Below are 15224 nucleotides of genomic sequence, written 5' to 3' on the forward strand. Positions count from 1 at the left end.
TACCCTGGAGAGCCTGAGAGGCTAATTTATAACACCAACGCCTCTGGGCCATGTCTCCTGGCAAACTGCTTTCTACAGCCAAAGACAGTCACTAGCCTGTTTTTATAGAAGGATGCTAGATGCTAGGTGCTAGGTTCAGACTTGAATTGCTGAGCCTCCGACAGCAGACACCTCCTGATGCACCTTACCTTGGGTTATGTCTGCAGTATCCAGGAGGAGCTGGTGAACTGAAGCCCCACAGGCTTCTTATTCCCAAGTGGCCCTTAAGCACTTGAGCCAGTTTGACTTGTCTGATGGTGAGGGCTGTGTCACTTCTTCCAGACACTACCTGCCTTAGGTCTGTTTTGTTGTTTAATAGGATACCCGAGACTGGGTCATTTATTAAAAATGCATTACTGCTCTGGAAACTGAGACACCTTAGGTAAAGGGGCTGCATCTGAAGGGAGCCTTCATGCTGATGAGAAACTCTGCAGAGTACTGCAGGCCATCACATAGCAAGATAGACCAAGCTTCCCAAGGAGAAAAATTATTTCTCCATTCATCCGCAAGTGAGTTGATGCCAGTCACCTCCCACAGATTTCCTTTACGGGGATTAGGTGTCCATTACATGAATTATGTGGACAAACTTTGCAGCCATAGTGTGTTACCCTAGTTACTCTCTGGAGAGCACCCTGCCCAGCCGCCGGGGTCTGATTCCCACTGTACTTCCGCCAGGACTCTGTACACCGTGCCTACTTTGCTGTGTTTGACGGTCATGGAGGCGTGGACGCAGCAAGGTATGCCTCTGTCCACGTGCACACCAATGCTTCTCACCAGCCAGAGCTGCTCACAGACCCTGCAGCAGCTCTCAAAGAAGCCTTCCGGCGCACTGATGAGATGTTTCTCCAAAAAGCCAAGCGAGAGGTGAGTACGGGCAGTTGGGTCAGACGTGCTGTTTGGGTATCTGTAGTTGTTAACGTCAGCGTTCTGTTCTCCACAGTAGAAGTTGGTGATTCAGGAAGAAACGCGAGAACTTGGCAATCATAGTATTCGGGAAGGGAGGGTCTCGCGAGAACTGCTTGCTGGCAGCCATGGTGCTTGGAAAGGAAGGGTCTCGCGAGAATTGTTCTCAGTCATTGTGTTCAAGGAGGGAGGGGCTCGCGAGAAATGTTGGCAGTCATGGTGTTAAGGGAGGGAGGGAGGGTCTCGCGAGAACTGTTGACAGTCATAGTGTGCGGGGAGGAAGGGTCTCCTAAGAGCTGTTGGCAGTCATGTTATTCCATTCCTTCAGGCCTGGGGCTCAGTTTTCATTGGAATGGAAGCAGCAGAAATCTTGTCTGTTGTATTAGTCTGGTTTTATTACTATAACATCATTGAAGCTGGATCACTTTATAAAGATAGGAACTTGTCTTGACTCTATTCTGGACATACAAGGCAAGTGGCTTTCTTAATAATAGCTTTGCTATGCCATAGTGACTCAGAGCAAGAAATGGGGGGGGGGGGGACACAATATGCGTGTACACATGTATGTGTATATATGTATTTTCTGGTCTCCCTCCCTCTCCCATAGCCACCAGGACCTAACTAAGGAAATCTACGCTTTACCCTGTCCGGTCATGGCCTTATCAAGCCACCTCCTAGTACTTACCCACAGCAAAGTTCTCTTCCCTGATGCAGTAGTTGATGCATTTGTCCTCTTAGTATTTCATTATGGGAATTAAGTTATAGCACATGAAGAAACCTCAGGGCCTGCAAACCACAGCACTCCGGGGCAACCATGCTGGATGTCTGTGACATAGACAGTCTTCCAGCCCAGTAAAGGGCTCCCTGACTTAAGATACAGGCTGTTTCCTTCAGCTGAAGAGAAAGTGGCAGACAAGTACTTAAAGAATTGATCGCTTTCAGCTCCATGAGCAGGAGATGGGGCAGGGGCAAGCCTGGAGTCCCAGAAATCTAAGGCTCAGCAAATGCAGTACTGGGTGCTCTGAATAACCCTGGCTAGTCTGAGCTTTAAGAAAACCCCACCAGCCAGTGCCAGGAGGACCTGGGCCCTGTAGTTGGAGGACACAGCTTTTGGGGCACGGTCTCCGGACTAACATGCCTATCTAAGCAGGGGTTTGTGTTGCTGAAAGTTTGTCAGCTCTGGGAGTGGTGGTCTCATCAAGATCAACAAAACCCCAGATGTCAATCCATCAAAAATCGAAACAGAAAATATAAAGTGTGATGACAGACTTTCACAGTGTGTCTGACAGACTTTCACTCGCTCAGCCAAGCCTCTACTGGGAATGTTTAACATTATGTGTATTCATGAGGCCCATGTTTGTGGACTGAGAGCAACCTCACCGGCCCTCCCAGCAGCAGTGAGGGCAAAGTCTATGGGGCCAGTTTAGAATCCTGCAGCACTTACAGGCAAAGTATAGAGAGCCACTGGCAGAGAGTGAACAAAGCCCAAAGGACATTGTGGAACACACCAAGATTTGAGTTTCTTTCCCTCTCTTGCTTGCTCTGGTGATCAAACTGAGGACCTCGCCTGGCTAACACCAGGATTCTACCACTGAAGTTTACATCTTCAGCCCCTTTTGGGGTTTTTTTTTTGTTTTTTGTTTGTTAATTTTAAGATTTATTTATTTATTTAATGTACATTCTCTTCAGACACACCAGATGAAGGTATGGGATCCCATTACAGATGGTTGTGAGCCACCATGTGGTTGCTGGGAATTGAACTCAGGACATCTGGAAGAACAGCCAGTGCTCTTAACCACTGAGCCATCTCTCCAGCCCTTGTTTGTTTGGATTTTTTTTTTTTTTGGGGTTGTTGTTGTTTTTTTGTTTGTTTGTTTGTTTGTTTTGGTTTGGTTTTTTTTTTGCTTGTTTTTAACACATATTTAAGATACAGTTCGAACACTCGATGTATTTGTTTACAGTGTTCACTTGGAACACTCATGAAGCTCTGACTCACCCCTGCCCTTCTATACCTAATTCCCAGTCTGCTTCCTGCCACCACAGACCATCTTGCCAGTTCCAAAGTTAGGTATGAAGGGGTCCTGGGGGACATATTCTCTGTACGGTACAGTAATTACTTGATTCATAAGTGCAGCTGTGGGGTACCTGTGTGTAGGCCCGACTTCCTCTTGAGTCCCTCTCCTCTCCCTGCAGCGACTGCAGAGTGGTACCACAGGTGTGTGTGCGCTCATCACAGGAGCAGCCCTGCATGTCGCCTGGCTTGGGGACTCCCAGGTCATCCTGGTACAGCAAGGACAGGTAGTGAAGCTGATGGAGCCACACAAACCGGAGCGACAGGTAAGGGGCTCCCTGTATACAAACTAGACATTTCCAGGCCCCAGTTGTGGGACCAGCTGGGGACCCCATAGTGACGTGGAATGCCGGGAGGTCCTAGCTCAGTATTATTGGTGTAAACTATAAAGTACAGAAGACTCCCAGAGCTCCTTCGTAAGGCACCCCTTTGCCTAATGTGCAGGGGATCCCATATAAGCCCTCAGGGAGTTCTGTGGATCACAGTAACAGCCCAGAGTTTCAAGCAAGAACAGGGCCTTGTGCCCTTGCTGGCAAACCCAGAAGACTCCTGCAAAGTGGATGTCCACTGCTAAGAGTGAACAAGGAAGCCACATTGCCCTGAGTTGGAAAACCTCAGGCCTGGAGGTTTTCAAAATATATGTTTCAAAATATAGAGGCCACCCTAGGATCTCAAGACCCTAAAGCCTCTTGACCTCGTGAGTCTTAAGGTCATCACCTGGACACATGTGTAACAAATGCTTGCACTCTTACCTCACAATCGTGTGTACTGCCTCCTAGAGTCAGAAAGGGAAAGCTAAGAATCAAGGAATGCTCATACCTACACCACCTTGCCAACCCTGCTTTCGCCATCTTCCTCTCTGCTGTGTCACTTAATAGTTGGTGGACCAGCCCTCATCAGCACATAAAGAGCTTCTTTCTTACATGGCATGGCCTTTCATTCGCAGTCCAGTCCTCAAGTCGGCTTTCTCTTCTTTCCATTCTGAAAATGAGGCAGGATGATAATCATGTGCATCCCATCGTCCAGACTCAAATCTATCTGCACAACGGGTCCTGGGAGCAAGGCTGCTAAGTCATAGGAGAAATACTGCAGTCTTAGAGATCTGCCCAACTTCCGTCCTGCCTGGAGCAGTCCGAGCCAAGCACTGCTGCTGCTGAGACTCTGTTGTCCAGTCTCGCCAGTGCATGGAGTCTGCCTAACTGTTTCATGACATTTCACAGAGAGAAAGAAGGGCATTTTCACTCCAGATAAAAAGCATCCATGGCAGACCAGAGGCAGCCCACCAAGTCTAGCAGATGAACCAGTCAGCTTAGGACCACTCATGGTGACTTGCGGCTGCACTGTGGGAAAACCTACCTCAGGCTTGTAAAGCCTTCATGCCTGAAACTTCCTGCACAATACTCTGGGCTTCTCAAACCCTGCAAGCCTGCTGAGCGTCTCCCACCAGAAGGGTCTATTTCAGTCAGAAGGGAACTGTTACACAATACCATCTGGAAGGCAGAGCCACCTCCTCTCTCTCTCTCTCTCTCTCTCTCTCTCTCTCTCAGAGTGCATTTCTCTTAGGGTTTTTGTGGGGTTTTGTTTTATTGTTTGGTTTGGTTTAGCTTGGCGTTTGTTTGCCTGGTTGTTTTGTTTTTTTTTTCTCTCCTTCATTCTTTCCTTTTTTTAAGACACATTATCTCTATGTAGCCTGTCTGGCCTGGAACTTGCTATGTAACCCATTCTGAACTCAAACTTGAGACAGTCCTTCTGCCTCTGTCTGTCAGGTACCAAGATTACCCGTGTGATTACCACACCCAGCCTTCCAGAGTAAACTTACATATAATTTGTTATCGTTGTTGTTAAGTATTTATGTGTATGAGTGTTTACCTACATGTATGTAAACCAGTTTTGTGCCTGGTATCTGCAAAAGCCAGAGGGGGTCAGATCCTCTTGAACTGAGCTTACAGGTAGCTATGAGCCACCATGTGGGTGCTGTAATCTGAAGTCAGGTCCTCTATAAGAGCAACCAGTGCTCTCAACCACAGAGCCATCCCCCCAGCTCTTGGTCATCTTTTCAGAAGTCCAGTATCATTGCATTCTTTCCAGAAAGCACTCTGTCAGCCCTCTTCCTGTTCTTGCACTGGCTGCGGACAGCACAGCCATATTAGGGAGGTTAGCTTCTGCCTGGGCACTACACATGTCCCCTACATCCCTCTGTTGTGCTATAGGGGTTTGGGATGTTCTGCAGAAGAGTCGGATTGTTTCCCCTCTTGTAGTTCCTGGGTTGCAGAAGCAGGACAGGAAGCAGTCAGGTGGGAGGTCCATGCACTCAAGCCGGCAAGAGTAGAGAGAACCAAGGTTCACTCACTTGCCCAGTGCACACGGGTAAAGTGAGAGACCACAAGGGATTGACTTCTGCTACCTGGGCAGGTAAAACACAGCCAGGTCTGGATCCAGTACCAACCTTTGTCCTGAGGCTGGATATTCTCTTTCCCATGCCTTGTGAAAACATTTTCCACATAGTCCTGAACTCTGTTTGGTCCTAGCTTGACCCTTCCAAGCCTCAGGGTTTGTCAGGCAGGCAGGATCTCTTGAAGGTGTGGGGTAATGATGGAGTGGCCTGGGGCTGAGGTTAGTGCTGGCCCAGGGGAGGCACACCTGTGGGTCAGGCATCTGCCAACCTGTAGCTTGCTCAGCTCTACCCCATTTCACCAGCTCTTGCCTGGAATCCCTATCATGACCTACCAGTTTCCAGAAAAGCAGTCAGACATCTGCATGAGGACTCCTACAGGAGCTAAAGCCATGATAGGAGCATGAGACCCTGAAAGCCTGGAGAGCTTCAGAGAGGGTGACTGAGGGTTGTGAGGTCCCATGATGATGTCTTGTCCTGCAGCTGTCTAAACAGCCATCACACCTGTGGGCTCAACTCTGTAGGATGCTTTCCTAAGGCAGCAAGCTACTGGAACCAGTACCTTCTGCCCAGCAACTCTGGTAGACAAGCACGGCACAAGCCTCAGGTCAAGTACTGTGGAAAAATCATGTAGAAATAGGCTGGATCCTGGAGACGTGTGACTTGATGAGAGAGAGAACAGGTTGTGCACACTGACCTGAGACAGACTGGAAACTCTGTAAGGGCTCCCTGCCAACACTCACCAAGGCCAGGCCACCAGAGGGCAAGCTGAGGTTGTAGATGGCATCTGCAGAGCTGTGGCCTCAGGAGGGAGGAACCCATATGGGACCATATGGAGAGGGCCTTGGGAGTCACAGGGATTCAGAGGTGCTCTGAATGATGCTGGGACCTTACACAGTGCAGCCTGATGCCAGGAAAAGGATAATGTGGCTGTTGCTAGAACTGCTGAGCCACCCAGCTTTGGCTGCAGAGATGCTGTTTCAGGAGGTGGAGGATAACGCAGGAGGAGGGGAGGGTATCAGAAGAACTAGGCAAGGGTGCTGACTTGTGTCTGGAACAAGCATGAGCACAGGGCAAGGATGTGGTCGGTGCAGACAGAGGAGGGATCCAGGAAAGGGAAGAAGGGCCAAGGTTGTAGGGCTGAGCTCAGCAAGACCATCAGCTCGGCACAGTACTTCAAACCCTGGTGCTATAGCCCATGCAGACTGGGTGGGCCTGTTGAAACAGAGTTCTGCTGGGATGGGAATCACTGGCCCCAGTGCCCACCTCAGCTCTGTTCCCACAGCCAGATAGCTTGACCTCAAGCTTCAGAGAGGAAGGTTCTGCAACTTAGAAGCCTTGGGCAGATGTAAGGTTAGACTTATGCAAGTAAGAGAGGAACAAGAGTGACCTTTCTCAGCTAGGAAAGACTCAAGATGCCCCAGAGGGGCTCAGCACATCTAGTAACATTAGCCTTCAGAGTCAAACGTCACGTCTGTGAGCCTCTCCCTGGAGGGCACTGATACAACCAAAAACTTTCAGAGATTCCTGTGGCTAGGCCAGGCCTCTGCCCATCCCCCTCACAGTTAAGGTTGGATCTACTGGCAGAGACATGCCAGGAGTGAGTGGGGAGAAGGATGGCTAAGGGGCGGGCATGCTGCCGCCTCTCGCTGCCTAACTCGAGGGTCTGAGTCCTGCCATATGACCTTATGTGCTCACCATGTGCTCTGTTCCAACAGTTTCCACAGCAGAGATAACAGATCTGCCGTCTGCGTCTAGGCTAACACCCCTCTCCTGCCTCAGGGGTACCTTCTTGGCCCAAACACTGTTTAGAGTTGTGTCATGGCTTGTATATGTGACCCTTCTGCACTGCCCCCATTCCTTGATGAACCACCCTGTCTTTAATGATGTCTGATGTGGGTATCTAGGTAGGTTTCCTGACTTGCTTCAAGTACTTTGGCTTCAAATGTGTGTTAGGACTTAAGTTCTACTTATGTAGTGACATTCAGGCCCCTGTCCCACCCCCCAACTCACCCAAGTCCCCACCTCATGACTATCTCTTGCAGGATGAGAAAGCACGCATTGAAGCACTGGGTGGCTTTGTTTCTCTCATGGACTGCTGGAGAGTCAACGGGACCCTGGCAGTGTCTAGAGCCATTGGTAAGAGAGCACACCAGAGCTGCACAGTAGGGAGCCATGGGCTTCTCGGTGACTTAGGGCAGAATAATGCTTCCTAAAGTATCCACAGCATTTAGACCTCCCGGACTTACAGTGGAGCTGCCTCCAAATAAACCTAAGATGAGGTAAAAATACTGTGTTCAGAATGTGACCCACCCAAACTAGTGGATCCCAGTTCAGATCAGTCTAGGGAACTGTCAGCAGGTGTCTTCCAGACTCCCAGCTGATTGTAAGCTGCAGTTCTCTGCTTCTTCCTCAGCACAGAGGTGGGTGGACCAGGTTGCTTTAACCAGGAGAGTCTCAGGTTCACAGTGCAGTTCCTATTGACTGTAAACTGTCAAACATTGTAAAGTCAAGAAGCTACTAAGTAGGAGGAGTGTAGCTCATTTGGTAAAGTGCTTGCTTAGCATGCATGGAGTCCTGCGCTCAGTCCCCTGTTGTGGTGGTGGTGCTGCTGCTGCTTAAACCAGGCATGGTGGCACACACCTGTAATCCATCCTAGCATTCAGGATGAAGATGGAGGAAGATCAGAACTTCAAGGTTATCCTGGACTACATAGGCTATTTGAAGCTAGCCTAGGCTAGAGATCTTTATGCAAATAATAATGCTCAACTAGAAACAGAAAAGTAGGGGTCCTCTATAGGGCCTACTGAAATACAGTAGCAAACCTCTAGTCAGGGTTAAATATTCAAAGATGAGGTCTTCTGTAAGCTCATTCATGCTAATGATTCTTTGTTTCTTTCTTTTTTTTCCTCCAAAAGAAGAATTTAAGATCTTTTTTTCCTCTTGGAGAATAGCTTCCCATTCTTCTCTGGCTTCTGTCACTTCTGAAACCCATCTCAGAATATACCTGCCCCTTCCAACAACTCTATCTCCATCTAATCCCTGGAGTTTGGCGTCTGCCGTCTCACCCTCCTAAATAGTCTTTGTTGGCTCCTCCCTCATAGCCGGTCTTTGTGCTGCTCTGGTTGTTTATCTTCAGACACACGGGAGGCAGCAGCCTTTCCTGGGTGAGAGCTGCTCTGGAGCTGGGGGGTGACTCCCCTGCACAGAGGGTGAGAAGCATTAAGCAGGTGACACCTGGAGAGCCAGCTGGGCTCCTGTACCTGCATGCCCTTGGGGATGGTGATTTGGGTTGGTTCTGAGACTCTTCTGTCTGTTCATTCCTAGGGGATGTCTTCCAGAAGCCCTATGTGTCTGGCGAAGCAGATGCAGCATCCAGAGAGCTAACGGGCTCAGAGGACTACCTGTTGCTTGCCTGTGATGGTTTCTTCGATGTTGTCCCCCACCATGAAGTCACGGGTCTCGTCCATGGCCACTTGCTTAGGCAGAAGGGCAATGGAATGCATGTTGCTGAGGAGCTGGTGGCTGTGGCCCGTGACCGGGGCTCCCATGACAACATTACAGTCATGGTGGTCTTCCTTAGGGACCCTCTGGAGCTGTTGGAGGGTGGAGTCCAGGGGACAGGGGATGCCCAGGCAGATGTAGGAAGCCAAGACTTGTCCACTGGCCTCTCAGAACTTGAGATCAATACCTCACAGAGAAGCTAAGTGGTCCAGGCCCCATCCAGACTCTCCCTCTGTCCTGTAACCCTCCCCTTCAAAGACCTTAGATCCGACACATAGTTGGTAAGGGTATACACCCTCACAGCATTCCCTTAGCACCCCATCCCTTCATGTTGCCTGCCACAGCCTGTCCTCATGGCTGCAGAACTGCAGTAGGCAGCAATTGGATCTCAAAAGGAAGCATAGGAAAATGACCTCACAAAAGAGAACATAGCTGAGGTGATCAGGGCAGGACAGGTCTGGGAACAGAAAGCAGGGGCACCTGCTGTCAGTCTAACCAAAAACACAGGTCTTGGGGGGACCTCACTGATCCTGGGGTGAGACCTGCAGCTAGGTGCCAGCCCAGGCTGTATCTTCTCACTGTACCCACAGCTGGGAGGGTTTGGTCTGCTGGGGAGCACCAGGAGAGTGGCCCTCTGCCAGTCCACTCTCAGCTGAGTACTAAGCCACTAGGGCTTTCTAGACCTCTCTCTCTCCCTTGAACTTCCTGGGGAGGTGAAGTCAGAGGTGTGTGTGTGTGTCTTTGTGTGTGTGCTTAGATTTATTGGGAAAGGTCTAATCCAGAATCAGTATTCAGGCTTTGTCATGTGTGTCAGTGCCAAGGTGACCCACAAGGTCATGTAACTTAAGCAAAGCTTAGCATTTATTTTATTCCTGAAAACTTAAGTATTTACTTTTTTGTGTGTTCGTGGAGAGCATTTGCAGTATTACTGTTTTTTTTTTTTTTCCTAAATCAGGATGGAAACAAATTTTTCCAGGTTGTGTTAATAAGCCACTTAAGTGCCTTAAACAGCTTTGGTATGGATGAGAAGTGCTGGGCGCATCGTGGATCTTGATAGGCAGACAGACATGTTGAGGTTCTCAAAAAGGCATCATTTGTTGGGAAAGGCATGCTTTGAGCTAGCACTCTTTCTGGGAAGGTCTTTCTGTGCTTCTGGGAGCCTCAGAACTTCTTTGAAGTAATCGGCAGAGGCTATGACACCGGCCTCCTTGCCCACCCTTGGAGTCTGGCTGGATCCTAGCTGAGAGGACCTTACTGCTTTTGGCTAGAAGCTTGAGACGCTCTTAGTGTGTTTGCAGCTACGTTGATGTAGTGGTTAAGGACAGTGCTTAGGTGAGGAACTTTGGCAAGCCTAGCAGTCCACCACCTTCCTCCTGTGCCTGGTGTCCTTCCCTGATAGACTCTGTCCAGTACCTAAGCAATATGAAAGACCTTCACATCCCTAGAGCAATGATGTATAAAATCAGGCAAGGAAACCAGGTGGGGGTGTGGGGAATACCCAGAGTAGAAGGACTAAGGAGGCCTTCGTCTTAGTCCCTCAACAAGGACCAAGTGTGAGTCAAGGCTGCTCCATGCAAACACTAGCAGGTCCAAAGAATAATAGGTGGCTTAGCAGAGGCTCAGGGAAGAAAAAGCAGGAAGAAGGGTGGCTATGAGGTCCCCTTGGAGGAGACATAGTCCACCTATAGATCAGAAAGCCCCAGCAAGACTTGCAGAGCTTTGCTCAGTGCTCCTAGACCCTTTTTCAGAAGAAGCAAGGGTGCTCATACTTTCTCCCCTGAGGCAAGTCTACTGTCCAGCAGTAGGGGAGCGAGCCAGCCAAATGCGGTTGGGCACACCACCTGTATTCTTGGCATTCCCCCTTTCCCACAGCGGGGTGGAAGAGGTGGGGCCATGTAGTCGATTCCTTGGTCAAGTCTCCTGATAGGAACGTGGTCACTCAGATGATTGCCTACCATAATAACTAGGTATTGCTTAACTTGAAGGCCTGCTGCCTTCTGGGAGTCAGAATCCAGGATCCTCAGTACCATTTCAGCATAGGGTGTGGTTGTTGGTCCAGCCTGCCTGTACAGTGACCTTGATAGAGGGAGAGATTGACGTGGTTTTTTTCCCAGTTTTGCTAACCTGATCATTGCTGGTAAGAATGGAATTTGGGCCTCCTTAGTGGTTCTGGCTTCATACTCACATGGAAAGCTGTGCCAAATATCAAGGCCTCAGTGTAAAGGGAAGCCCCTTGCCCAGGCTTGTCTGAGTGCCTCCTCCACCCCTCAGTTCATCTGCACTGGTGATGGCCATGCCCTGCCTGGCAGTGGTCAGGAGCCAACATCAGGCACTGCTCCATCCTGATCTAGTGCCCAAGGGAGACCACCTTCTCCCATTACTGAAGACCGGCCTTATGTTAGTTCCTAGGCACAGAGAAGGACTCTTCTATCTTGATTGGAGCTGTCAGTACCAAGCCTACAAGACTTCTTAGCCTCTTCAGGCTCTTATCCCAAAAGAATCTCCACTTCTCAAGCCCCCTCGTTGCCACCATCACATTGTGTGAGCTGAACCAGTCACTGTACCCCTCGAGCCTCAGGTACCCTTAGGGTAAGGCATGAGAGTACGCATAGCATTACCAGGAGCTGCCAGAGCAGCAGAGCCCCTCCTCCACCAGCAGCAGAGAGGGGTTACGTATTATTAGTGTCTATTCTTAAAATTAAGTGGGCTGGAAAAAAGAGCTGAGTTACAGGTGCCAGTGTCTTACATGGATGCAAAAGCTGAAGCAGTCAGCCTGCCTTTGCAGGTACAGCTGCCTCCCAACTGGGGCCTGGAGGCGGAAGAGGTGGGAGGGCACAAGCAGGCTTTCAGGAGTGTTGAAGCAAGGTATCTGCAGCATAGCTTCGGGAACCTCAGAACTCATACTGGGAGAGGCACCAGCACCTAGAGGTCTTAAAAGCCCTGCCATTCACCATGATCTGTCTGCCCTGCCCTCTTGGGTTCTACATGCAGTGCCCCCTCTCCCGATGGTAAGTTTCAGCATGGGTGTCCTGGCTACCTCAACTGTATTCTCAGGGCCAGAAGGATGGCTCTGGCCATACTGTACGGAAGCCAGGCCAATTTGTGTGAAGCAAGCTGGGCTTCTGGTTTGATTCCACCTCCGTAGCCTCCAGGGACCATCCTCTGGAGTCCTGTGCTTTCACTGGACTCTTCAGCTTTACCAAACACACCAAGCTTTGCCATTTACATGCCATGTGGGCCTTGCCAAGGGTTATTTCAGGGGGCTTCCTGGGATTCTCTTTCTCTAAGACACCATGTTTCTTAAGTCTTAGAAGTCCCAAGGTGATGAGCTCATAGGACAGTTTTCCCCTGGGGCCCCTGTACTGGTGTCAATAAACCATATATTCAAAATTCCTGAGTGCTACTCCATCTCTCCCTGTGTGTCTGTCTGTAGTTAACCTGTGTCCCTGACAAAATACTCAACAAAAAAAGTATGTTAAATGAAGATGTTCTAGAGAGTTTAGCCCGTGGTTGGTCCCATGTGGTTGAGCAGGACTTCATGTGACAGACTTCATGGCTGTCTACCTCAAAAGTCAACCCAAGAAGAGTGAAAAGAAGTGACGAGGGACCAACAGGATGTGATCAGCTTCCAAAAGCCTAGTCCTGCCTACTGGTCTCCACAGTTTCCAAAAGTGGTACCAACAACTCAGTACTTGGGACGGAGCATTGAAACCTGAGCCTTCAAGAGACATTGTGGGTTTGGGGACCTCTTGGCAACCAGTGTAAGTGCAAGCTGCAGAGGATTTGAGAAAGGACCTAGCCAACTGATCCTTGGTCTCATCCTGAGAGTGTCCATCCCACCAGCCATAGGGTAGAGGGGTAGTAAAGAGGGGTCAGACCCTCTCAGGAAACCAGCAGCATGTATGATCCTCATTGCAACCTGAAATGCCTCAAGTATTCAGGCACTGAGCGAAAGGCATAGACCCTCAGTATTTCCAGGACCACCTGCATGGACACTAAAGCACCAGGTATTTCCTCTGCCTCCACCCTGCCCTCTATCTGGCGCTCACCACAGCCTGCATGCAGGGCCAAGGCCGAAACCCTCAGAAGACGGGTACACAGTGGTAAGCACAACCCTGAGCCCTGGCGAGTGCACTAAGCTTCTGAGACAGGGTTATGAGTTGCTCTTTTTTTTCTTGCTTACATTTTCCTCTAAATTCTGTGTTCTTAGTACAGCAAACATGCTTTTGTTTTCAACCTAATTTTATCTCGGTGTAACAGACAAGAAGCAAGTGATGGAAGACAGTTTATTTTGGCTCACAGCCCACCTGGTAGGGAAGGTGTATCAGGAGTGTAAGGCCAACCCAGTAGCTCAGAAGAGCAGATCTCATCCACAGAGAGGAAGCAGGAAAAGACAAGGAAGCAGGGCCAGCAACAAACCTTCAAAGTCCACCCCCAGTGACCCACCACCATCCCTCCACTGCACCACCTGAAGGTTCCGTAACCTTCTCAAACAGTGCCATCAGCTGTGGACCACGTGTTCAAATTTCTGGGAACATTTCATACTCAAGCCACAACACCAAATAATCCAAAAACACCACTTAGAAATCTTTCTCTAAGGGGAGTCATAAAGAGCTTAGGGTTGCTATGGAAACAAAGCTGCAGCACAGTACTGTGCATCAGGATTTAAACACTGTTCTATAACTGAGCCAAGTTAAAAGGTGGCGTGTGCTAAGTCTAGAAACATTTTTTTTTTGCAAAGAGCAACTGAAATACCTAACTTGTAGTGAGTATGCTGTAGGCTGGACGTGGTTTTAAAGGTACATACCTTTAGATGCGCTAAGGGAGGCAGAGGTAGGGTGATCTCTAAGTTTGAGGCTAACCTGATCTACGGAGAAACGCTGTCTTAAAAATTAAAAGAAGAGAAGGAGGAGGAAGAAGCAGCAGCTGGTGAGAGGTCAGCTAGTAGCAGAGGAGAAATGCTAAGACTCGGGGTCTCTCTACAGACCTGGTAACGCTTGGGCAGCCAGGTAGATCCACCGTCCAGGTAGCTAACCCAGGGAGGATATGACGAACAAGCCTAGGGAGCCTGTCTTGACAGTGGATTTCCATGTAAGACAAGGCTCACTGTTCTAATGGAAAGCTTGGAACTACAGAACCCAGTGGTTAGGGAGACTGGTCCTTCCAAGACTTGCCTGAACAGGTTAGGGACCTGCTCAGAACAATTATAGCAAGTGGCCTTTAAGAGAGATCTGCCTGGATCCACTGAACTGCCCATTTGATTCTAGACCTGCAGCCTTCCATCTCTTCACAGAGACTTCCGACTCCTGTGACCTCATCCGCCTTGGAAACAGCCAGTAGCTCGTTAGAGTGGAATTTGCTCCCAAAGGTCTCAGTGTATTAAGCACACACAGAGTCAAGTGGATCGGAGCCCCCAGTACACAAGAAACCACGCTTCAGGACAACCAAAAGCTGCCTCGGTACCCTTAGGGATCAATACATCATTTCAAGTCAAGATGACTGAGAACTGGTAGGGGCAGGCTCAGTCCAGCCACGTAGCAGACATCATCCTGAATGTCACACAGCTCCCAAGGGATAACAGGGTGTCCCACAAAGCCATCTACCAAATCTCCACCAAGAATGGAAGATATACTGCCTGCAAAGTCTACATGGACAATTCTTTGCCTGGGGAAGGGGCAGTTTTCAGTCTCTAGTTTCTGTTTGTGATTCCTTCAGCAGACAGGGGGAGAAAAGTAGCAGGTAGCAGCCTCTTCCTGGGCTTCCTTGGGGAGCCTCAGAGAGCATTAAAGCCGCCTGCATGAGGCACAGCCTCAGAATGCTAGTGAGGGTAGGATGGGTCATCCAAAACCAAGGATGTGCGAGATGCCAGGAGGAAACCTGTTACTGTATGGGTATCGCAGGTCAAGAAGTCTTCCAGTAAACATTTCTGCATTTTAAATATCCTTAACTGACCCGAGAACTAGGAGAGGCCTGTGTGCCTTCGGCTTGCTGGGGCTTCCCATCCTTGGCCGGCTGCATTCCTTTCTCCCCAGCACTGGCTCAGGCCAGCCCTGTCCACTCTGCCTTTAGGGGCCTCTCTCCTGTTCCCGAGCCTTGTCTGCCCTGTTTTTCTTAGCCCTTCCCCAATCACCCAGACTGGCCATTCCATTGCTGTAGACTGTACTCTATGGGAGGCAATATACGTTGCTGCTGTTGGGTCTGGGGCAGTAGGGACACAGTTGCTGGAACTGCTGAATGGCAGAACCAGGCAGGAGGCAGACAGTCTTCTTTTTAAATCTCACATGTGTATGCACACCCTCCTACAACCCACCCTCC

At 49.5% G+C, this 15224-nt stretch overlaps 1 protein-coding gene across 2 annotated transcripts in view; it reads left to right on the forward strand.

Moving 5' to 3' along the window:
• Positions 1–12273, forward strand: part of PPM1F (protein phosphatase, Mg2+/Mn2+ dependent 1F) — a 28602-nt gene extending 16329 nt beyond the window's left edge. For both annotated transcript variants that reach the window (XM_080918638.1, XM_080918639.1), the window contains exons 5-8: positions 715–903; positions 3136–3279; positions 7451–7544; positions 8733–12273. In XM_080918638.1, the coding sequence (XP_080774764.1) occupies positions 715–903; positions 3136–3279; positions 7451–7544; positions 8733–9112 (807 nt within the window). In that variant the 3' untranslated portion in view covers positions 9113–12273. The remainder of the gene's footprint in view (positions 1–714; positions 904–3135; positions 3280–7450; positions 7545–8732) is intronic.
• The last annotated feature ends 2951 nt before the right edge of the window (positions 12274–15224 follow it).

This window comes from Micromys minutus (assembly GCF_963924665.1).
Source record: "Micromys minutus genome assembly, chromosome: 7".
Classification (NCBI taxonomy): domain Eukaryota; kingdom Metazoa; phylum Chordata; class Mammalia; order Rodentia; family Muridae; genus Micromys; species Micromys minutus.